Source organism: Lissotriton helveticus, chromosome 2_1, assembly GCF_964261635.1.
Source record: "Lissotriton helveticus chromosome 2_1, aLisHel1.1, whole genome shotgun sequence".
Classification (NCBI taxonomy): domain Eukaryota; kingdom Metazoa; phylum Chordata; class Amphibia; order Caudata; family Salamandridae; genus Lissotriton; species Lissotriton helveticus.
Genome location: NC_136059.1, coordinates 1,059,264,672 through 1,059,289,668, shown reverse-complemented (window position 1 = coordinate 1,059,289,668; position 24,997 = coordinate 1,059,264,672). Strand labels below are relative to the sequence as shown.

The 24,997-nt window shown below is 51.0% G+C and overlaps 1 protein-coding gene across 2 annotated transcripts in view; it reads left to right on the top strand.

The window, feature by feature from the left end:
* Positions 1–24,997, top strand: part of VPS13A (vacuolar protein sorting 13 homolog A) — a 2,196,319-nt gene that overhangs the window by 815,073 nt on the left and 1,356,249 nt on the right. For both annotated transcript variants that reach the window (XM_078675860.1, XM_078675861.1), the window contains exon 34: positions 1,291–1,438. In XM_078675860.1, coding sequence (XP_078531986.1) covers positions 1,291–1,438 — 148 coding nt within the window. The remainder of the gene's footprint in view (positions 1–1,290; positions 1,439–24,997) is intronic.

Here is a 24,997-nt window from a genome sequence, read left to right as displayed (position 1 = left end):
CTCCCACGCGAGATGTGACCTCCAGTTCTTCAGGGGTTAGCTGTGTATTTCCTCCCCCTCTTACTCTGTTTCCTCTTTACTTGTACTCAGGTCTGGGGGCGCTGCAGCACCAGACTCAGTAAGTATTGCCTAGGGTAGATGAGTGAATGACACTCCTTAGTGGTGACAGAACAGGAAGTACAGCTCTTGTTTTTTACTAAACCGAGCTTTCCACTCACGGTAATGTTGGCACCAAATTTCGCCTTTTAATCTGTAAAATCTGTGTATGCACCCATAGCCTGCATTTGCTGGTTTCTCAGTCAAACAACTAGTCAGAGTTCCTGACAAAAGGTAGGAATATTTGGCTTTCATGTGCTTTCTTATAGATATAGTTCATACGCTTTCATAGTCGCATAGAAGCTCAGTGTAAAAAAATCTAACAATGTCTTTGCTTTCACAGACCATTCATGGCTGAATATGTATAGACATTAGAGTAGGGCTGCTTTATCAGACCAGTCTTTGACAGGGAATTTTGTGAGGCCTTGTTGATTGGGTGTGTGGAACAGCTTCTGTGCTCTCAACATACCTGCAACCTCTGAGAACAAGCGCTGTAAAAAACAGCAGGCAAAACTAACTTTTCAAAGTCAGACTTGTGTTTTTGCTTCATACATCATTTCCCTGATTGATGCAAAGGTGAGCCGTGTTTTCAAGCAAAAATGTTTTCTGCCTTTTTCAGTCCTAAAACCTGGGTTAAATGATCAATCTTGTGAGGGGAGGATGGGATGTTAGATATATTTTTATAGACTTGTATTTTTTGTCTATGCTTTTTTTGGATTTACTGGAAATGTTTTGCAAAAATACATCTTTTTGATTAAAAAAGTTAAGTTGTTGAAGCTTTCATCCAAGACATAGCTGCAACTTCTTGGTCATTGTCATGTACGTTCCCAAATACGTTCCCAAATTGTTTACTCAGCAAATGTAATGCAAGTTTGTGTGAGCAATCGCAGGATGTTTCAGATATGTAAGGTGTGATGAGACTAAATCCAGTCAATGGTAACCATCAGTGACATAAATTTTATTTAACTGACAATCTGACTGTGCTATTTGTCCATTGAAAATTTGCAAACTACTGTCTTGGAAAAGCCTGTTTTTATATTCTAGTTGGTGAAAGGCCTCAGCTTCAGTAAATATGACTTATTTTGTCATTATTCTCAAAATGTACAATAGTATCAACTTTTAGTAAAAGGGCAAACATATCTCAAGCATTTGTGATTTCATGCGTAACAAGTCAAATTTTGTTTCTAACCACAGGACGGGTTTTGACAAAGGGTCATTACAAAATGAAATTGAGATATTACAGCCTCTGAATCTGGAAGTGACTGTAGAACGCAATTTAGCTGCTGCCTGGTATAGTGACATTCCTGATATTAAGATAATTGGACGACTGAAACCTATGAATGTAAGTCGGAGGAAATATTTCTGGAATTTTGATTTATTGCAAACCCATACTCACGGTTTTGTGATTTTAATATTGACAGTCTCAAAATATATGTTTGTTGAATGTAGATTATTTGTGTTCCATGGATTATTTTCATTCGAATACCCATAGATATCAAGTGTTCAGGGCACTTTCACTTTGGGCACATGAATGAAAAACTTCCTAGCTAACGTAACGGAAGGTTTCAATTCTATTAACCCCTTAAGTGCTGCCGTCGGCCAACGGTCGTCACGGGCACTACCTCCCCAGTGCTGCGTGCGACCGCTGGACGTCCAGTTCAGCACCGGATAATGGACAGCGCAGCACTGGGGAGGTATGTTTACGAAGCTCCCAAGGAGTTAAGGAGGCGAGGATTATGCGTATACTTCCTTCACTTTATTCCACAGCAGCCATTTAATAAACATCAACAAAAAAAAAAAATTCCCAGAGCTCTAGGGAAATTGGACAAACAAACAGATAAGCACAATCCATGAAAGGGCATTGTCCAATCAGAGGCCAGGATCCAGTATTTATCCCATCTTCAGTGTCATGGTCCTCTTTCTTCGCGTGAGGTACGCCATTCGTCTTGCTCTACGTGTTCTGCTTTTCAGAATCTCTTCCTGCAACCAAAGAAGAGGAACCAGAACTAGAAGGGAATCAGCGATGAATTAAATGCATTCCAAACAATTGTTATTCCACAGAAAGAAGATCCTGACCTCTAATCACAAGTACGTAAAACGTTCTTTAATTGTAATACATTTCCATACCACACTGTTCCAACATCATGAAAACATGTTAAGCGCGCCAGTAAGAACACTTTACTTACTCTCTATGGGCAGGTATTCCAGAACCTCTCTGCGGATGGGATAATTCTTGCCTTGAGTCCTTAATAGAATTGAAATTTTCTGTTACATTAGCTAAGACATTTTTCGTTCTATGTCAGGACCGGAGGCTTCTGAGTGTGCTAGTTTAAAGCTTACTTACCACCAGGCGAGCCACATCAACAATAGGTTTGAAGTAGAACCTCTTAAAGGTTGAGTCTAAGGACCAATCTGCTGCGCTCATTATGCCTTCAATCTCGCTCCTAGAGTGAAAGCCTTGGAGGCCATCGCTCCACTATCAGAATTGGCTCCAAAAAGCAAAGGTTAATAACCGCCTCCTGGATGATCCACTGCAACCAGCATACAATTGTGGGAGATGACACTGCCCTATTCGGCTTCCGCTGGGTGATCAAATGTTGCCTCTCCCCGGGAGGTCCAAGTTCCAAGGACATCTCCTCATATGCTGGAAACGTGGGGTACTCTTATCACTCTGGTGTGACGTTTCGTTCTTTGACAAATTGTGAAAGACACCGCGGTAAGGGAAAAAACCCTGTCTGTGATATCCAAGGGCCCTAATATCTGAAACTCGTCTACACGAGATCAGGCAGAGGTGCATCACCAATTTAGCCAACAATTCTTTCCTCAACAAGAACTCATTTGATTGCCAGGACAAGAAGGAATGTATGACGTTACAACGCATACATTTACAACGCATGCACTTACAACGCAGTTTTTACATCGTAACATCCACTACAATGCATTCCATTACATCACATAACACTACATCGCATTAAAAACTAGATTTACAACGCATTCCATTACATCTCATACCACCTTTACATTGAATTTAAGGTAAGTATTGGATAGTATAGGGGTAAAAATTACTATTCTAACTCCAGGGGGTGCAACAGTAGGGTAAGTGTTGGATAATGTAAGGGTGAAAAATTACTATTCTAACTCCAACAGTATGCGTTGTAATGGTATGCGTTGTAATGCCTGCACTGTAGTGTCATACGATGTAGTGTTATGCGTTGTAATGTTATGCGTTGTAATGGTATGCGTTGTAATGCCTGCATTGTAGTGTCGTGCGTTGTAAAGGATATGTAATGCCTGTGTTGTAAGTGTAGTGCGATGTAATGGTTGCGTGCTAAAGGTTGTATCCTGACAAGAAGAGATGGAGCACCTTGGTAACAACTCTGAGTATCGCGGCTCAGGGGGTAGAGACAATCTGAGCTGACACGCAAAAGGCTGCTCCCCAACCAGTGCCCCTTGTACCTTAATATGCCCTGCCAAAATAGCAGACCGAAAAGTATTGACCACCCGGATTAGGCCGAACCTTGTTGGGCCAGGCTCGCCAGAAAAATCAAGATCTGCACTATGTCTGCGCCCACTGGATTACAACCCCGTCGCACACACCGACACCATCACCTCCGGGCTGACTGGTATCTCTTGACCGTGCTGTCGGACAAGGCCTTAGACAAGAGGTCTTCAGCATATGCCGAAAGGCCTGGGCTCGACCATCTACTCCTGTAATCCTCCACGCCATTAGGTGTAGGGACCCATTGAGCACCATCTGATGCGGAAAGTGATCCAATTGAGAAGAAGCTCTGTAAACTGGGGGATACGGATTGGAAAATCCCAAGAAAGTTCCAGTAGAACCGGAAACCAAACTTGCGACCTCCAAATCAGGGGATAATGAGAACCACCTCTGCCTGCGAATGGCGGGAATGCATAAGCCTGCTCCTCAGCCCAATCCTGCAGGAAAGCGTCCGTGGCCGCTGTCAGAGGGTCCGGCCATCTACTGAAGAACCGGGTAACCTGATGATGCTGTCTGGAGGCAAAGAGATCCACTGAGAATCGACCCCAAAGGTTCTGGAACATGGCAAAGACCTCTGGGTGCAACTTCCAAAGGCTAGAATCCCGAAAGTGGCGGGAGTGCCAATCCGTGTCCTGGTTCTCTCATCCGGAAAGATACTCTGCTGTCACCAAAATCTGGTGGTCGAGTTAGAAGTGCCAAAGGTTTGTTGCCAGGTCTGAGAGTACCTTCGACCGAGTGCCACTGAGGTGATTTATTCACCTGACCGCTGAGATACTGTCCATCTTGAGTAGGACACACGATTGGACCCGGTCTCTGGTCCAACAACGGTTAGTGAAAGACCCTGCCAAAAGTTCCAAACAATTGATGTGCAGAGTTTGCTCCTGCGGTGACCAAGAACCTCCTGTGGAAAAATCCCCACACCTGGCGCCCCAGCCTGATCTGCTGGTGTCTGACGCGATAACCAGGTCTGGGGTGGAGCCGAATATTGCTCGGCCATTCCACACATCCATATGGGTGAGCCACCAGCCAATCTCTTCCCGTGCTTTGTCAGACAGGGACACTGGATGATAGTAAGGAAGCCCTCTCCGCGAGGGCCCCACTTTTAGCCTCAGCAGGGCCCAATAATACAATAAGCCCGAAAAAATTTCCTGAATGGAGGCCGACAGGAGTCCCATCACGCGGTCCATTTGTCTGAGGGGCACTCTCTCCTTGACCAACGTTTAGCCTAGCTTGTGACGGATCTTGGACATCTTCCACGAAGGAAGGCTGAGAACATGGCCTTCTGAGCTGGGACCAAAGCGGGGGCCAACAGCGACTTTTTGGTATTGACAAACCCCAGTCCCTCTGACCACCTGATCGCTACTTAGGTGCCACCCATGCGCGCTGACGTCAGTTCTTTATTTTTCCGCGCCAGTAAGCGCAGATCCGGTTAGAGCACGTACCTTAGTCACTTTTTGACTATCTTTTTTAGACTTTTGTCTCCCGTAAGCCTACTCTGGTGCACTTGGTGATGCCTGGTTTTAAGTCTTGTGGGGCCTGCCGTGGCAATATGCCGGTGGCGGACCCCCACAACGTCTATCTCTACTGCCTGGAAAGCGACCACGACTCTCGGTCCTGCATGGACTTTCTGGCCATGGCCCCGAAGGCCTTGAGGGAGCGGCGCCGGAAGCTGCTTGAGGTCTGACACTCGTCCCAGCACCATTCACGGTCTAGGGGCCGCTCCAGAGAATGCTTGCGGGGCCACCATCATCGCTCCTGGGGCTCCAAGCCTTCACCCTCGGATTCGGGAAAGAGACTACACAAAAAGAAGTCGAAGAAACTTTGTTGTTCTCAGACGTCCCCCTGTCGGTCCCCGAATGAGGAAAAGGGGGACAGGGGGTTCTGCCCCTGCGGCTCCTTCAGAGCCCGGGAGTCCCACGGACTACCCACCTTATCCGGGTTCGTCGGCGACTCCCGCACAGGTGCAAGAATTTCTTGCTACCATGTTTAGGCCTCGGATTCCCGCCAGCGCCCCTTGGTCCCGTGTCAGGATCCTGTTGAGCCGTGGGCGCCGCCAGCGGCCCCGGCTCCAGCGGATCCTGTGCCACTGGCTCGGGCTACAGCACCACAAGGTCCCATGCTGCCGACCCCAGCGCCACCCTCGGCTCTGCCTCCGCGCCACAGCGGATTCCATTTGTTCCGCCCCTGCCCAGGTTCCAGGACAATTTTGTCTCTGCCTGGGATCCGCATTGGGACGCGGCGCAGATTCAGCCCCGTCCGGCGCCATTCCCGGCACAGTTTGTTCCTTCCCCGGGCCCTGCCCTGTCTCCGCGGTCTGTACCGCATACAGCGGAGGTGGAGGGCGAGTGGGAGGGGTCTGAGGACCCTCTTGCTCGTCAGTGTGACTCTGAGCAGGACTGGGCGGATGAGTTAGAGGAGGCTGGCGGTCTTGATGTCTCCTCTGACCTGGGGTTTGCCTCTCCCCCGCCTACCATGGAGGAGGGCGCTTCTTACACGGTCGCGCTCCGTTGGGCAGCTGAGGTCCTCAACCTTGATCTCCCTACACTGGCCCTGAAAACTAATCTCCTCACTGAGGTGCACCAGACGGCGTCCACTTTGTCGGAGCCCCTGCTGCCATTTAATGATGCCCTCACTGACCTCTTACTGGGCACTTGGTCGCGGCCAGCCACATGGGCCCCTGTAGATAACAATGTCGCCAGGCGTCATCGCCCGGCTCCAGGTGACCCTGCCTTTATGACCACTCATCCTACGCCCGAGAGCCTAATCATCCAAGCTTTGACGTCCCAGAGTGCCTTTCCCACGGCTCCGCCGGATAAGGACTCTAAGGAGCTGGAGCAGTTCGGCAAGCGGTTGTTCTCGTCGGCCAGCTTAGGGCTGCGGTCGGTGAACACTGCATGCCTATGCGTTGGGCCGTTATTCCCACGCGGTGTGGGATACAGTTGCACAGGTGTTGTCTCAGTGTCCTGAAGAGATCCAAGCTGTGCTGTCCCAAGCTGTTGCCGAGGGTAAAGATGCGGCTAAGTTCGCCATTCGGTGTGGTTTGGACTCACTAGGTAGGGCAATTTCTACGACTGTGGTGCTTCGTCGCCACGCTTGGTTGAGATCTACCGGGTTCTCGCCAGATGTCCAAAGCTCACTCATGGACATGCCCTTTGATGGCACTCGCCTGTTTGGCAATAATGCCGACAGTGCGCTCGAGCGTTTTAAGGACTCGTGGGTCACAGCTAATTCCTTAGGTCTTTCCACGAAAAGCCCAGCCACTCCTGGTTTTTTTCCCTTTCGTGGCCACGGATGGGGCGCCCAGGCACGTTGCTTCAGCAAGCCTGTGCAGAACCAGCCCCAGCGCGGCTTCCGCGGGTCTGGGAATCAGTGTGGGGGTCAGTCCACCTCCGCCCCTGCTTCTTCTACCGCCAAAGCTTCCTAATCCGAGCTTTGGGAGGCACCCCACGTCAGTGGGTGACAGGATCCGCCATCACCTCCCCCACTGGCATGCTATTACATCGGACAAGTGAAGGTTGCAGATCATCCGCAAGGGCTACTCCTTTCCCTTTCAGTCTACCCCTCCAGCCATGCCACCTCATGCGCATGTCGGGGGAACAGTTGGCACTTCTCCAGCAGGAAGTCACAGCCCTCTTGGCCAAGAGGGCCATCAACTGCGTTCCTGGGCCAGAAGTAGGGAGTGGTTGTTAGTCCCACTACTTTCTGGTCCCTAAGAAGGACAAAGGGGATCTGCGTCCCATCTTGGACCTCCGGAACGTCAGCCGCTTCCTTAGGAAGGAAGAAGTTCAAGCGGGCTCGCTGCAAACGGTCGACTCCCACCTCCAGACTACGGCCTCCTGCATTTGCTGGGGTTCTCCATCATTGTGCCGAAGTCGGACCTGAGTCCCTCTCAGAAGCTCCACATCAGAGCAGTTCGGGATTCTACACTGTTTCGGGTTTATCCTCCCGAGCAGCGAGTCCGGGATATTCAGGCTATGGTTCCGATCTTTCGGCCTCTATCCTGGGTTTCAGTCAGGATGACCCTACGGCTCCTGGGCCTGATGGCCTCCTGCATCCTGCTGGTGACATGCCAGATGGCATATGCAGGCTTTGCATTGGGACCTGAAGTTTCAGTGGGCACAGCATCAGGGCAACCTGTCTGATCATGTCCAGATCTCGGAGGGCATTGCTCAACGATTGCAGTGGTGGCTCACGAATCGAGATTGGGTCAAGGGCAGATCCCTCTCCCTTCCCCAACCGGAGCGCACAGTGGTGACGGATGCGTCCCTCCTGGGATTAGGGTGGCCACTTGGGAGAGGCTGAGATCAGAGGTCTCTGGTCCCCGACAGAGTCCCGGCTCCATATCAACCTTTTGGAGCTGCGGACGATCCGGCTTGCACTGAGCACATTCGTTCCCTCTGTCCGGGGAAGTGTAGTGCAGGAGTTCATGGACAACACCACCGCCATTTGGTATTGCAACAAACAGGGCGGGGTGGGGTCCTGGACCCTATGTCAGGGGGCTCTGCGTCTCTGGACATGGCTGGAACATCAAGGCATTACCTTAGTGGTTCAACATCTGGCAGGTTCTCTGAACGCTAGGGCGGACAAACTCAGCCGCTGGTGCTTAATGGATAACGAATGGCGTCTGAACTCGGACGTGGCGCAAGGTCTCTTTCAGCTGTGGGGAGAGCCTTGGTTAGATCTATTCGCCACCAAAGAGAACGCGCAATGTCATCAATTCTGCGCATTGGAATTTCCAAGGCGGCACTCGCTCGGCAACGCTTTTCATAACGAGTAGAGTTGCGGTCTGTTGTACGCCTTTCCGCCTATGCCCCTTCTACCCAGGGTGCTGAAGCAGATCAGGCGCGACCGGGCCCAAGTCATCCTTGTGGCTCCGGATTGGGCACGAAGATACTGGTATCTAGAGCTACTCAGCTTGGCGATCGATCTCCGATTACCTCTTCGGGAGGATCTTCTGTCGCAGCAGCAGGGGACGGTCCTCCACCCGAACCTGTCCAGCCTCCACCTCCATGCCTGGAGATTGAGCGGTGACAGTTGACACCTTTCGATCTTCCTTCCGAGGTCTGTGATGTCATTCTGGCAGCCAGGCATCCCTCCACCAAAATGGTATACGCCTGCAGGTGGAAAGGATTTGTGGCATGGTGCCCAGCGAAGGCTGTGGATCCCCTTTCTGCCCCTATTTCTGAGATTCTTCTGTTCCTTCTCTCTTTGGCCCAGCAGGGTTCTGCTTTAGGCACTATCAAAGGTTATCTTTCGGCCATCTCCGCCTTTCTACGGCTCTCAGATCATCCTTCTCTTTTTAAGTCCCCGGTTGTTAACCGTTTTCTTAAAGGCATTACGCATGCGTTTCCACCCGTGCCCTTAATAATGCCTCAGTGGGACTTAAATCTTGTCTTGACTTTTCTGATGTGCGCTTCCTTTGAGCCCCTTCATAACTGTCCCTTACGTCTTCTCAATCTAAAGACGGCTTTCCTGGTAGCTATCACCTCTGCCAGAAGAGTGAGTCATCTCCAGGCCCTTTCTTCCAAACCTCTTTTCCTTTCTGTTCACCCGAACAAGGTGGTTTTAAGGACCCGTCCTTCTTTTCTGCCAAAGGTTGTCACGCCCTTCCACATCGGGCAGACCATCACTTTGCCCACCTTCTTTCCACCTCCGCATCCTTCAAGGGAAGGGGAGAGGTTCAACCGTCTGTACCCAAAACGTGCGCTTGCATTCTATCTGCAGTGTACACAGCAGTTGAGGTGGATGATCAGCTTTTTGTTGGCTACGTGGGCGCCAAAAGAGGTTGGGCTGTGCACAAGCAGACCATCTCCCAGTGGATCGTTCTGTGCATCAGGGCATGTTACTCCTTGGCCAAGAAGGAGCCTCCTGTGGGGTTGCGTGCCCATTCGACCAGGGTGACTGCAGCCACTACTGCCTTGGGACACGGCGTTCCCTTGCAGGGCATTTGTCAGGCAGCTCCGTGGGCTTTGCTGCACACGTTTACCAAGCACTACTGTCTTGACATTTAGGTCCGGAGAGACTGCTTCTTTGGCCGTTCTGTGCTCCGTGACTTTCTGGTGTAATATTGTTAGAAGACCCACCACCGGGGTTGGTATTGCTGGAGTATCTATTCTAAGGTAAGGAATCTATCACTAACGTGTCTCTTTCAGATGCACAAGTTACTACTTGTGTAACGATATATCTGTAAGAGACATTAGTTAGTGATAGATTTTTTCCCGCCCCACCCATCCTCTCCGTTCTGCGAACTGATTACTAGGGTTAAGGTCATCCTCTTTTAGGGCCCTAGTTTTATGCACCAATGGTCAGTATCTTGCATTGCTCTGCGTTTTGACGTGGAAAGTTGTGTACAGAACAGACGTCAGCGTGCATTGGTGGCACCTAAGTAGTCTCCGTGACGTCAACTCTGCGCTCACAACACCAGTGACGGACATGGAGCCGCATGACACCACCTACCGACGAGCAGGGGTACTGCTAAGCAAAACTTTCCGGATCCAGTCTGACGCCTGGGGATTATTCTAAGGTAAGGAATCCATCACTAACTAATGTCTCTTACAGATATATCATTACACAAGTATTAACTTGTGCATTCGTTCATCTGGCTCCTCTGACCATGCGCCCGCTGGAGGATTTCCATTGTATCCTTTACACAGATGGATCGGCGCAACCCGCAACAGGATCAAAGCATGCGTATTCAGCCGCCTGAGCAACACCTTCTGGAGCGGCACCTTCCGGCGCCGCGTGGCCCGGCGTATCTTTCCCTCCACCCCTCTGCCTCCAGTCCACTTTTGCGGACTGCTTTTCCCTCCCTGACGCCACTGTTGACTCTGCCGTTCCGGGAGGCTCTTGGGGGCGCAATATGTTCGCCTCGACCAGCGTTATCCTGCGGGTCCTCAACACTTTGTGTGTCCTGGCTAGGACCTCCTCCTGTTTGTGGGACTCGGCTGAGTCCCTGGGATCCTCAGCTTCCCAGGCGCCTGTTCAGGTGGACTTACGGCATCATGCATTGGATGGCCTGGAGCTAGCAGCGTTTATTCTTCGCTCAGCTCTGGAAATCTCGGAGGTGCTGGGCCGGGCCATGGCTTCCTCAGTCGCTATCAGTTGCCATGCTTGGCTTCGGAACGGCGGTTCCCCGAAAATTTTCGGGAACGACTCATTGATCTTCCGTTTGATAGTAGCCTATTGTTCCATGCCCCGGCTGACTCCGCCATCCAAAGGTTCCTGGCAGGGCTCCGTCCTCCTCCTCCTCCTCCGCCTTATCCTCATCCTCCTCCTTCCCCTTCTCAGTGACTGCTGAGTTGAGCTGGTTCTGGACCTTCTTGGGACGGTCGCTCTTACTGTAGAGTGTGTTTTCTGGCCATTGAGTCCTCCTTGCTGGGACTTGGCATTATTGGCTGCTGGACGGCCCTTTGTTCACTGTGTGTGTGTGTTTTGCTGGAATTGTTACACAGATTTGGCCCTGAGATTAGGCCGTCTGTTTTTCCTTTGGGCTGCTTGTCAAGCCTTTTGCGTTTTTTTTTTCCCTGTCGTCTTTTGTTTTTTCCTCTGCTACGGAAGTTCTTCCAAAGAGGGTTCCCATGTCTTGGGACTAAACGTACCCTATGTGGGGTAGTGGTAGCTTGCGCTCGGCTGGGGAGTTCTGGTGGCCTTTGGGTGCCTGTTCTCCATGGCTTTTCTGTATGTTGCTTTGCTTCTTGAGGTTGTGTGCGCGGCCCCTCGTGCTGGTGTGTCCGGTCATTTCCTCACCTCCCTGCTCATGTCCTGTGGGCGGGGATGTTTCTGTATTTTCCCTGGTCAGGCGTCACCCGCCCGGTCTTCATGAGGCCCTGGGCTGTTTTTTCTTGATTCTGGCGGCTTATGTCTGTTGGCGCCGCTCGGGCTGGCATGTTGCCTTCCGTCTGGGGTGGACTCGCCTTCTTTTCCCTTGTCTCCTTGGGCCCTCTGAGTTCTCCCCCTGGCTTGGGTGGAAGCTTTATTGCCTTGGAGGGTTGTGGGGTACTTCGGCCTCTCTGGCTTTGCCCTTGGTCCTCTCTTGAGAGTGTGAGCGCCTCTTTCTTCTCTCTCCCTTCTTCCTCCATCCCTCTGGGGTCGATGGTGCTCTGCTTGTGGGGCTCCTCTCGCCTGGGAAGGAGCGGGTTGCTCGTCCGGTCCGCAGGTCTGGTCCCCTGTGAGACCCTCTGTCCTGTCATAGCTGGTGGGACCCTTTCACAGACCCTCCTTCCTCGTGAGTATTGCTAGGGTATCTATTCTACGTGAAGGAATCTGCGGCTAGTAGTCTCTATCAGATGAATCAATTACTTACCTTCGGTCACAATGTATCTGTTAGAGACGATTCTAGCCGCAGATTCCTTCACAGCTCGCCCTTCCTCCCTGTTCTGCGAGGACCCTTGGGTTGGTCTTCGGTGCTCGCCTCCTGGTGGGGGGCTTTGTCTCTTAGGAGTGTCTCCTTGCTGTTGACGGGTGGTTTTGTCTTCTTGCTGTTCATTCCTCCTCTTTGTTTTTTCAGAGGATGGGGTTACAGTGCTCCTGTACACCGTTGCTCTGAATGCTCTAGGTTGGGGCGGTTGGCCTTTTGTTCTCTGCCTCCCCTCTCTTCCCTACCTCTTACTCACTTCCTTCCCTCTTGCTGCTAAGGGGGCCTGTCCCCTCTGCTACCCTCTGAATTGGGGTTGTCTGGTCATGCCTTGCCCTTGTTGCTTGGGGCGTGGTTACGCTCTATACCGGGGTGGCTTTGAGGTTGGTTGTTCCTGTCCATTTTTGGACTGGCTCTCCTCCTTGTTTCCTCATAGGGGTTGTAGGCCTGCTTCATGTCATGACCCTTTACGCATGTTCCTTGTATACGGGGGACGGGAGGGGCGGTTGTCTATGTACTAGCAGGGTGGTTGGTAAGGGCTCTGCTCTATTCTTCTGTCCCTCCCTGTGACACTGCAGTGTTGCACTGTTCCTTATGGCGCCTCCTCTTTTCTACTCTTTCGCACACTGTTCCCATGCTCCCACAGTTTTTGGCTGGTGGCTCCACGTTGTGGTGCAGAAAAGTTCTCAGAAGAAAACTGATGTAGGCGCGCCGGGGCGGGGCTTATGTGACCTCGCTGACGTCACGTACGCGGACGACTCCTGGGCGGAGTCGCGTGATGCCGCCGCACCCCTGGCGCGCATGGATGCTGTGGTAAGAAGTTTCTAGATCCAGTGTCACGCCTGGGGATAATTCTCCGTGAAGGAATGTGCGGCTAGCATCGTCTCTACCAGATACATCGTTACCGAAGGCAAGTAACTCGTACGACCAACTCTTTGTTGGCTACGTGGGTGCCAAGAAAGGTCGGCCTGTGCACAAATGAACCATCTCTCGTGGGTTGTTCTGTGTATTAAAGGCTGTTACTCTTTGGCTAAAAAGGAGCCTCTTGTGGGGCTGCGTGCCCATTCTACTCAGGAGACTGCAGCCACTACTGCTCTGGGATGGGGATTCCCTTTGCAGGATATCTGTGAGGCAGCTATATGGTCCTCGCTGCATACCTTTACCAAGCATTATTGCCTTGACAGCCAAGTCCGGAGAGGCGGCTTCTTTGGCGGTTCTGTTCTCTGAGATTTTCTGGTGTGATTTTAGTTTGCAGACCCACCACCAGGGTTGGTTTTGCTGGGGTATCTATTCTAAGGTAAGGAATCTAACAATAACGTGTTTCTTTCAGATGAACAAGTTACTTACCTTCGGTAACGATATATCTGTAAGAAACATTAGTTAGTGTTAGATTCCTTTAGGGCCCACCCATCCTCCCCGTTCTGCGAACTGATTTCTAGGGTTAAGGTCATCCCTTTTAGGGCCCTAGTTTTATGCACCAGTGGTCAGTGTCTTGCATGGCTCTGCGTTCCTGGCGCGGAAAGTCATGTACAGAACTGACGTCAGCGCGTTTGGGTGGCGCCTAAGTAGTCTCCGTGACGTCATCTCGGCGTATACGACACCAGCGACGTACACGGAGCCGCACGACACCACCTAGTGACGCGCAGATATACTGCTAGCGAAATCTTTTAGGATCCAATCTGACGCCTGGGGATATTCTAAGTTAAGGAATCTAACACTAATTAATGTTTCTTACAGATATATCGTTACCGAAGGTAAGTAACTTGTTCAATTATGACATAAATCACAGTAACAACCTAAGCATGATTACTACTATAAAGCACAACGCAATAAAAGGAAGGAAAAACACTCCTCTGTGGCTGTGATCAACAAAGAAAGAGGAGGACCTGGACACTGAAGATGGGCTATATGCTGGATCCTGGACTCTGATTGGACGATGCATTTTCATGGATTGTGCTCGTCTGTTGTTTGTTTCTCCATTTTCCCTTGAGTTCTGGGAAATGTGTTTTTTGTTTACATTTATTAAATGACTGCTGTGGAATAAAGTGAAGAAAGGATAAGCATAATCTAAAGCATCTGGCCCTGACATAGAGTTGTCCATGTGGTCTTAAAGGCATTATCTCTGTCGTTCATTTGAAAAATATCCACAAGCCAATAGCAACCATCTATAACTTAACTGGACATCTGCCAAAAACAAGACAGAATCTTACAAGGGGTGCTAGCATACGTTTTAAGAAGCATAGATAATGAGTACTTATTCCAAATGTTTAACATCTCCAAATAAAACACAAGAGTGCAGAATGTTCCATCTGTCCAGATGTAACTGACCCCAGACATTTTACTCTGCAGACAGGGCCATATGCATGAACACATTTTCCCATAGACACAGAATGGGCAAAACCCTTTGATGCATCTGGCCCTAATGACTACTGTCACTTCAGGGCCAATGCAAGTTGCCGTCGCCGCGGGGTATGTGTTAGTAACAATTTTGTAAATTGGTAATTATTAACTGTTCTGTATAGGATTGACTTCATATGGGCTTAGATCAAGATTCGATCACATTAATAGTAAACACCCAAAACAGATCTGTCATCAATCAAGAATAGTTAGAGCAGTATTTGCTCAATGCACATAAAGCATCAAAGGAATGGTATCCCTTTGGATTAAAATGTGGTTAGTGCTGTGTATACGTCTTTCGATGTTGCTCTTGATGATTCCTGGATGATAGTGGAGACCTAATTTGAGTGTTTACTATTACTATGATTATTACACTTGATCTAAGCCCTGATGAAGTCAGCGGTCTCCTATTCACTGTGACAAAACACATGTTGGCTGCTTGAATGTGTGTGGTTTGATATTTGAATACATTAAAGGACTGTATTTGGATTATATATATATATATATAGTATTCTCCGAAGAAGTGGTCTAGTCACAAGATGACTCCACCTATTGGTGATAATGTGCATGGGCCTTGGCTCCATTGTTAGATTGACTGATGTGTTTTACAGAGGTCCGGGTCGCTGTCTCGAGTGTGATCTTCAGACCTGTTTGGATCCTCTAGACAATGGGTACTCGCTAACATTTTTCCAGGGGCCAAAAGGTGTGGTCTGTGATGTGACTAAGGGCCGCATTGATGCCAGTGGGGTGTGGTCAGGCCGGGGTTGTTTTTTTGGGGGGGGAAGGCATTGGCGGTAAGGTGAGAGTAAGGGAAAATAAAGCATATATATATATATATAGTTGCTGAATTGCACAATGTGAAGCCAGAAAACCTGGAATTCATCCCCGCCTCCCCCACTTTACCAAATTGTATGATCCTAGTCAATAGTTACATTTCACTTGCCCTCCTTTTTGTTCATTATCACGTATACGAGGACCTCGAAATGCAGGACTTCAGGATGCGCGCTGTATAAAACCTTCTTCTCTGTTTGATTTAATAAAGTATAATGTTTTTCTTGTATAATATCCATGTCATCCAACGAGTGCACATAACTAACTTGCCTCTTTAGCTCACTTTCGTCATTGTTGTCAGGGTGAGTGAAGATTTAATGTTTCTAAATTCCTGTTTGAAAACCATCACTTTTAAAATAATACTTCTCAATGCACTGATATAATCTGATGTACTAAAGTGAAAAGGTTCTGCATGTTAATTAAATAGACTTTTTGAATTTATCATATTTTTACTCTTTTGCAGCAAGATGGCTTTATAAATTAAAGTGCTCCTAAAGTTAAGTGGTGCAGGACTCAGTAGTTACATTGTTTATTTGACACCAATTAACCTTGAAATAAATGCTTGCATGTTTATTCAACATCTTTTTCAAAGTTAGCATCTCTCTAATAAACAGCAGCTAAGTGTTGCTCTACACCAGGGGGCGCGTTTAAAGGTCAGGAGGGCCGTTGTGGCCCCCGGGCCGTTCTTTGAGTATCAAGGCTCTAGACCCTTCTGTATGTACAAACATTTCCTTCTCATTCGTCGCACTTCTTTTGAGGACCAAGACTTCCTAGACACCCCGCTTTGGTCCTTGCCTCTCCGGGAACCGCTTCCTGGCAGTTTGACGCACAAGAGATTGAAAGGATTACATTCAGAAACTGCCCACAATGTTGTGTCACAAACCCATGGGCAGACCCCCGCAAGTTGTGTGACCTTTCCCTTTCCCTGTCCCCGGAACACGACCAGTCCTCCTGTGAAGCTTGCCTCTCTTTCCGCACCAAGAAGAGTTTCCGCCATGTCAAGACCGGCGACTCACATCTGCCTCCATGGTGCAATAGCACGGTGACTACATTCCTGATCTGTTCGGTGAACAGGACGTCAAGGCTAACCCCCTCTTTGGGGACATCTGCTGCTGTCACAGGCCTAGTCTCTCAAAGCCACCTCCGGCTCCGATGCAGACATTGATGAACTGCCACACGCACGTGGTCACTGATCACAGACCTGTGCTGTGAGTATGACCTCCTTTCCAATCTCGCCACAGAACAGAGGCTGAGCATTGCCATCAAGGGGGTCTTGCATCGAGCCCTGAAGCCAGACACCAGGCTTTCCGTCCATCACCGCCTAAAGACCATGGTCGGCACCGACACCATGCTTCAGACCCGGCACTGACACCATGCTTCGGACCCAGCACCGAGCCACCTCCTGGTGCCAAAGCAAATCCGGAAGCACCGCTCCCCTGACTGCACCATCAATTCCGAAATAAAAGATGCCTTCGAAGCCCTGTAGATCAGCAGCGCCCAGCCACACTTGTTCGGCAACCAGGATTTCTTCTTCCGTCCGCTCCAAGGAGCAGAAGCAGCTGCAGAAGGAACTTGGCTAATGGCAAAAGCAGATCCATATTCACCATCAAACTTTTTGTATCCTTGCTCGACTGCCGGGTAAGGCCCATTACTCAATTCCTCTGAAGCAGACGCTCACCTATGAGGTAGTACTCGTAACCAGAGCTGGTGCCTAAGATGAGGAGGATGCGACACAATAAGGCTACAAGCCCGCCACCTTTGCCTCCCTCTGTTTCCTCCTCTACCTCCTCCTGTGCCATGCCCCCCACACGTTTACCACCTCTTGACCTTCTGACTCTCCCACCAGAGGGGTCACCAAATTCCAAGTTTGGGGGACACAGTCCAGGCTCCTCTTAGGACTCTTATTGCCAACCCTTTGAGCCTGAGCCACAAGATGACTCTTGGGACAATTACATCGAGCCTTCAGGGGATGCAGTTCCAATCTGTATAGTGCATGACGATCACCACCTGATAACACCACCTCTTATCATGAGGTGCTCAACAGGGCGGGCACCTACCATAAGGTAGAAATTCACAAGGTCCTGGAGAAAGCTTATTTCCTCATAGAGATGCTTCCATATACCCAACGCTCCATTCAGTATTTCACCATGCTCAAACTCATGCTAAATCCTGCTCCAGATGTTTTAAAGGAGCCGGTTAATGCCAGGGTTATTACCCCAAGGGTAGGTAAAAAGTACTAGGGGTCCCCCTCGTACCCTGGATACATCAGGGGACACTTGCCACCAGAGTCCCTTGTGGTCCATGCCATCCATAAGCGTGCAAATGGCACTAGGTGACATGCCTCCACCGGACAAGGAGAGCAAGATAATATATTTCCGCTGGTAAATGTGCTGCTGCGCAATCTGCCGCGCATTGGCATTTCGCCAAGTCTGTTAGCTTCCTCTCCCATGAGGGCGGTGCACTGGGATGAAATGGAGAAGCTCCTCCAAATCCCCTGACCAGTACTATAAGTAAGGCCAGGACCTCATTTCCAAGGGCAAGCTCCTCTCCAACAGCACCATCCAATGTGCCCTCATGCTGCTGACAGTGCATCATGCGATATCAACTCCAGTGTCTTCATAAGTCGACATGCCTGGCTGCGAGGGTCTGGCTTCAAGCTAGAGTCGCAGCAGCATCTGCTCAACCGGTATTCCATTCTCCAGACTCTGTCGCAGAGAGGGCTTTTCATACACTTGATGGCAAAAGGGCCCTCATGTACTACATATACAGGACAAAACCCTTTTGTGAGACACAACAGCTTTTTTGTCTTTTTAAATCCACACAAGGGTTGTGCTCTTTCCAAAGCCGGTATAGCATGCTGGTTATTCATATATAGTCAAACCTGTTACACCAAAGCCAAATAACGTTTGCCCCCTTACAGACCCCACTCTACCCATAAGAAAGAGGCCTCCCTGGCTTTTTTTGGGTAAGATCCCTATAGCTGACATTCACAAAGCAGTTACATGGCCAATCCACTCACTTTCCCTAAACATTACTCTGTGAACATTTTAGCATGCCTAGAAGCCAATGTTGGCCAGGTGTTATACTCTGTATTCTTTTCTAGTCGTCTGCAACATCATCTGGCTAGCTACCACTTAGGGGAGAGCTTCTTTATAATCTATGCACAGCAGGTGTATCTACAGCTACACAGGCCACACAGATAGGAAATGTTACTTACCTGGTAAGTACCTGTTCGTGTTATGTAGTGCTGTATATTCACATATGCCCACTCTCCTCCCCTGAAGCCTGCCTTTTTGGTCCTTAACTTTATTCTCACATGGACAGCTTGTATATCTCTGCTCTCCATTCCTTCCTCATCCACTGTACGGACAAGCAGTCTAGCAGTGGAGCCAATGCACATGCTCATTATCACTAATAGGTGGAGTCACCATACCTCGTGACTCGAAGACTTCTTTGAAGAAAAACAGGTTGCACACATTCAAGCCCAAAACTAGATGACGAGAATATACACAGCATGTGTATTAACAACACTGCATGCCACGAACAGATGCTTACAGGGTAAATAACATTTTCCTAATGTATGCTCTTTTACCTCCAGACATTGTTCTGTTTACATACAGCCAGTATTTATGTTGGTCTTTGGATTGACAAACCTTTTGTAAATAAACCCACCTCTGTTCCTCTTTGTTTTCATCCCAAGTTCATTACCTACAACTAACTCTAATTGTTTTAATTTCTTCTTTTTTTTATTTCTTTATTAACATTTTCCTTAAAGCAACATTAATACAATTAACATTTGCAGGTGTTGGAGGCAAAGTCTTTATAACATTTACATATATAGGCATTGATACTTGTGACAGTGATACATGAGTCACAGTATTGTACTCCTCAACTCCCCCACGTCTCTGTTCCCCCCCACCCCCTACATCGTTTTATGTTATGATTGGGTGGCCAATTGCGAAACTTCCAGCTCGAGGCCATAGTATTGTATCCATGGACTCCATATTTTCAGGAACTTTTTTGGGCAACCCCTTACTGCATATGTGGTCTTTTCTCCTGTCATGTACATATTCTTCCCCCTCTTCCATTCATCCAACGTGGGTCCCTGCATCGACCCCCACTTATCTCTCTTGGCAACCACCAGGCCGAGGTTTGTTAGTAGTAGCTTTGGCTTTGTGAGGTCTGCGTCTGTATGAATGCCCAATAGCACAAATTTAGGGTCTCTAGGAATAGTATCGCCCAGCACAGCCTCCAGCTCAATCAGCACCTTCGCCCAATAGGCATGTATCTCACGACACACCCATATTGCATGGAAATATGCTCCAGATTCCTCGTTGATTCTGAGGCAATTGGGGGCTTCTGCCCTCCCCATTCTGTGTAAAGGAGATCTGTCATAATAAGCCCTATGCAGGTATTTGAATTGAATAAGTCGAAGCCTCGACTTAATGGCCACTTCCCGTGGATGCATCAGCGCAGTCTCCCATTCTAGATCTTCTAGGACCCCTAGCTCCGTTTCCCACTTAACTCTAAGTTTTAGGAGTGTATCTGGCGGATTGTTTAATATAGTTCGATACGTCCATGAGACTGCTTTTTCTGCTATCTCGCCCATGAGGAGTCTGCCCTCTAATGGGACATATTCTGGGAGCTTCTCCATGTCTATACGTTGCGCCTCCCATGCATGGGCTAATCGCAGATATTTATAATATTGCGTCTGGTGCAGGTCGTATTCCCTCAGGAGGGCGGGAAAGGTGACAAGTTTGTTGTGATCTAGTATGTCTTTGATTCGGGAGATACCCAGCAGATCCAATTTTTTAAACCCAGTCAATTTTGCAAATTCTGTGAGTCTCCCTCCCACCCAAAGGGGGGTTTCTCTAGTGATGATATTGGTCCATTTAATTTGCCTTTCTGCTTTCTTCCAGGCGACCACCACCACCTGCGTGGCTGCTAATAATTTTGGGACTCCCTTCCCTCCATAAATGTAGTAGGTTAATGTGGGTGTTTTCCAAATTGCGTGCGCTCTAGCGCATAGGTCGGGTGATCCCCAGGCATATGTTCCCAGTCGTTAATCACTATCAGATGGGAGGCCCAGTAGTAGGCTCTAATATCTGGCAGCGATATTTCACCGTTATATTGATTATGTTGTAGGGTAGCTAAGGCCACTCGGGGGTGCCTTCCATCCCAGAGGAATGTACGTAGAGCATCATCAATCTTGACAAAGATGTCCTCAGGGATTGGGTAGTACGTGTTCTGAAGGATATAAAGGAATTTGGGCAGCACTACCATTTTATATAAGGCGGCCCTACCTAGCAGTGTCAGAGGCAACGTCTTCCACCTCTCAACATTTATTTTGATCTCTCTGAGGACTCTGTGGAGATTACGTTGTATGGCCTCCTGTCTATTGGCAGTCACGTAAATACCCAAGTATTGCATCCCATTTCGTTCCACCTGGTGCTGACTTGCACAGTCAAAATGTCCCCATCTCTGATTCGCTGAATATAGTCAAAATTTCTCCCAGTTAATTTTATACCTGGCCAGTCTACCATAGCAGTCAAAATTGTCTAGTAATTGCGGGAGTGTTGCCTCGGGATTCGTGACATAGAGAAGAATGTCCTCTGCATATAACGATATTCGTTCGTCCTTAATCTCAGTATCTGAAAGAGACACGTTAGTGATAGATTCCTTACCTTAGAATATCCCCAGGCGTCAAACTGGATCCGGAAAATTTTGCGTAGCAATATCCCTGCGCGCCGGCAGGCGTCGTCCGCGGCTCCGCGTCCGTCGTCGGCGTCGTTAGCGCCGGAATGACGTCGTCGGAGTACTTAGACGCCGCCCTCGCGCGCTGACGTCAGTTCTGATACACAGCTTTTTTTCCACGCCAGAAAGCGCAGATCCGGAGAAGCTCTACCCCTTAGTCATTTTTTGACTAAACTTTTTGATCTTTTTGATCATTTCTCGAATCGAGTCTTAGATTCCTACGGTGCCGGTAGGGATGCCCGGGTTCAAACCCTGTTCCAAATGTAACCGACTGATGTCGGTTACCGACCCCCATCGCCGGTGTCTTCAGTGTCTAGGCCTCGACCATGACGACCGCACCTGCTCCGACTGCCGGGCCCTGACGTCCAAGGCTAGGCGGGAGCGGTCCCGCAAGCGACTGGAGCTTCGGCAGTCGGCCCCGCGCCGCTCCAGGTCCCGGTCCCACAGGAGGTCGAGGAATAGGTCGCGGGGTCGGAGCCCACGTAGCTCCGGGAGTTGGCATCGGTCTTCGGGATCCTCAGGTAAGAGGCATGAGAGGTCGGAGAGACGTCATCGATCTCCCGACCCACCCCGACGCTCGCCCGATGCAGCCGGGGGTTCGGGTGACACCACCCACGCGGCTCCGACAGAGTCGCGGACGTCGCCTCCTGCCCCACACCTTCCGGTCCCTGGGCACTGTGCGACGCCAGAGGAGGTCGAGCGGTACCTCATGGCCATGAGGTCCCTCCATCCTCCGCCGGGTTCCGTTGCGCCTCCGGGCCCAACGGTCCCGGCTGGAGGGCCTAGCGGCTCGGGTGCTTCGGCTCCGACGCCGTCGGGTGCACCGGCCCCGGCGCCGCCGGCGACTTCGGTCCCGGCGCCGCAGGCCCTCGCTGGATCCGGTCCCGGGTCGTCGCCGGTCGACCTCGCCGGCGCCAGCCCTGCGGGTGTCGCCCCCGGCGACGCCGTCCCCACTCCTACCCTTGATTCGGTTCCGGCGCCAGAGCGGCACCGCTGGGCACCGCTCTCGACGTCGTTTGGAGATTTCTATTTCCACTAACCTGCCCCATCTGTTGACCCTGAACTACAGGAGATGGGTGACGAGGGTGATTGGGAGGGGTCTATGGACCCTCTGGCACAGGAGTGCCATTCTCAACAGGACTGGACATATGAGCTTGGGGAGGCCAGTGGAATTGACACTTCGCCAGACACTGGATTTGTGTCCCCTCCCACCGTGGCTACGGAGGAGGGGGCTGGCTACAGTGTAGTGTTGATGCGGGCAGCCAAGGCCTTGGGCCTGACACTCCCCCTCGCGACCATGAAGACTAACCTCCTCACTGAGGTCCTTAAACCGCAGGCATGCTCCATTGAGCCTCTGCTGCCGTTTAATGTGGCCTTGTGTGACGTTCTTGTGGGCACTTGGTCTAAGCCCGCTACAGGTCAGCCTGTGGATAGGAACGTGACCAGACGCTACCGCCCGGCCCCGGGCGACCCATGCTTTTTGTCCACCCATCCCACCCCGAGAGCCTGGTCATCCAGGCCTCCACCTCCCAGACCGCCTTCCCGACGGCTCCGCCCAATCGGGAATCCAAGAGGTACGAACAATTCGGAAAGAAAGTGTTCTCATCCCTGAGCTTGGGACTGCGGTCAGTCAATACCGCATGCCTCTTGGGCCGCTACACCCACAACCTGTGGGGCACAGTCGCGGACGTGCTGCCACAATGTCCGGAGGAGGCCCGGGATAAACTCGCCCAAGCCCTTGCGGAGAGTCGAGATGCATCGCGCTATTCCATCCGGTGTGGGCTGGATACCATGGACTCACTGGGCAGAGCAATGGCAACGACGGTGGCGGTTCGACGCCACGCCTGGTTGAGGTCCGCCAACTTTTCGGCCGATGTCCAGGCCACACTCCTGGACATGTCGTTTGATGGCCATCGCCTATTTTGCGACAAGGCAGACCATGCGCTTGAGCGTTTTAAGGACTCCAGGGCTACGGCCAAGTCCTTGGGGCTCTCGGCCCCACGCCAGCAAACGGGTGCCTTTCGCTCCTTTCATATCCAAGGAAGGGGCGCTCCAACACGTGCTGCGAGCCACGCACCGCAGACTGCTACACAGCGCAGTGGCGGCCATGGAAACTGCCATGGCGGCGGTCGGGGACAACGGCGAGGCCAGTCCACACCTTCCCCTGCAGCACCTGCCTCAAAACCCTCCTAGTCCGTGCTTTCAGGCCCATGTGACGCCAGTAGGGGGCAGGGTTCGCCATCACCACTTCCACTGGCGCACTGTCACTTCGGACAGGTGGGTGCTGCAAATCGTCCGAAGGGGCTACTCCCTCCCCTTCGAGACGACCCCTCCAACCATGCCACTGCAATTCCACCGCGTGTCGGGGGATCACTTGCAACTTCTGCAAGAGAAAGTTACGGCCCTCTTGGCCAAGGGGGCCATCGAGCGCGTTCCTGGGCCAGAAGTAGGGTGTGGTTGTTACTCCCACTACTTTCTGGTACCCAAGAAGGGCAAAGGGGCCCTACGCCCTATCTTGGACCTACGGAACGTCAAAGGCTTCCTGCGGAAGGAGAAGTTCAATATGCTGACTTTGGCTCAGGTCTTAGCTGCCCTGGACCCCGGAGACTGGATGGTAGCGTTGGACTTGCAGGACGCTTATTTTCACATCCCCGTCCTGCCGGCCCACCGGCATTACCTGCAGTTCACGGTAGGCCACCAGCACTTTCAGTTTACTGTGCTCCCCTTTGGCCTTACCAGGGCCCCACGGGTGTTCACGAAAGTGATGGCGGTGGTCGCAGCTCATCTGCGCAGGTTAGGGGTGTCAGTCTTCCCCTACCTCGACGACTGGTTGTTGAAGGCGGGCTCGCCCCAGACAGTCGTCAGCCACCTCCAGACTACGGCCGATCTCCTGCACCTGCTGGGGTTCTCCATCAATGTGCCAAAGTCACACCTGTGTCCCTCTTAGGAGCTCCTCTTCATCGGAGCGGTTATAGACTAGGCGTAGTTTCGGGTTTATCCTCCCGAACAGGGGGTCGGGATATTCGGGCTCTGGTTCCGATTTTTCAGCCTTTATCCCGAGTCTCGGTCAGGTTGATGCTGCGGCTTCTGGGGCTGATGGCCTCCTGCATCCTTCTGGTGCATCGCGCCCGGTGGCGGATGCGGGCTCTGCAGTGGGACCTGAAGTTTCAGTGGGCCCAGCATCAGGGCAACTTGTCCTACCATGTCTTGATCTCGGAGGGCACTGCAAGACAGTTGCGGTGTTGGCTCACGGACCGCGATTGGGTCAGTGGCAGATCCCTCTCCCAACCGGAGCACGTACTTGTGACGGACGCGTCCCTCCTGGGCTGGGGGGGCCACATGGGAGAGGCGGAGATCAGAGGCCTCTGGTCTCCGGTGGAGTCCCAGCTCCACATCAACCTTCTGGAGCTGCGGGCGATCCGACTTGCACTGAAGGCATTCCTCCCCTCTGTCAGGGGGAGTGTAGTGCAGGTGTTCACGGACAACACCACCGCCATGTGGTACTGCAACAAACAGGGCGGGGTGGGGTCGTGGACCCTATGCCATGAGGCTCTGCGCCTCTGGCAGTGGAACATCAGGGCGTGACCCTGGTGGTTCAACACCTGGCAGGTTCTCTGAACGCCAGGGCGGAGGAACTCAGCCGTCGGTGCATGATGGATCACGAATGGCGTCTGAACTCGGAAGTGGCGCAAGGTCTCTTTCAGAAGTGCGGAGAGCCTTGGTTAGATCTATTCGCCACAGAAAAGAACGCGCAATGTCATCAGTTTTGCGCGTTGGAATTTCCAAGTCGGCACTCGCTCGGAGACGCTTTTCGTCGCGAGTGGAGTTGCGGTCTATTGTACGCCTTTCCGCCTATACCACTTCTGCCCAGAGTGCTGAAGAAGATCAGGCGCGACCGGGCCCAGGTTATCCTTGTGGCTCCGGACTGGGCACGAAGATATTGGTATCCAGAGCTACTCAGCATGTCTGTCGATCCCCCGATTCGTCCGCCTCTTCAGGATGACCTTCTGTCGCAGCAGCAGGGGACAGTCCTCCACCCGAACCGGTCCAGTCTCCACCTACAAGCT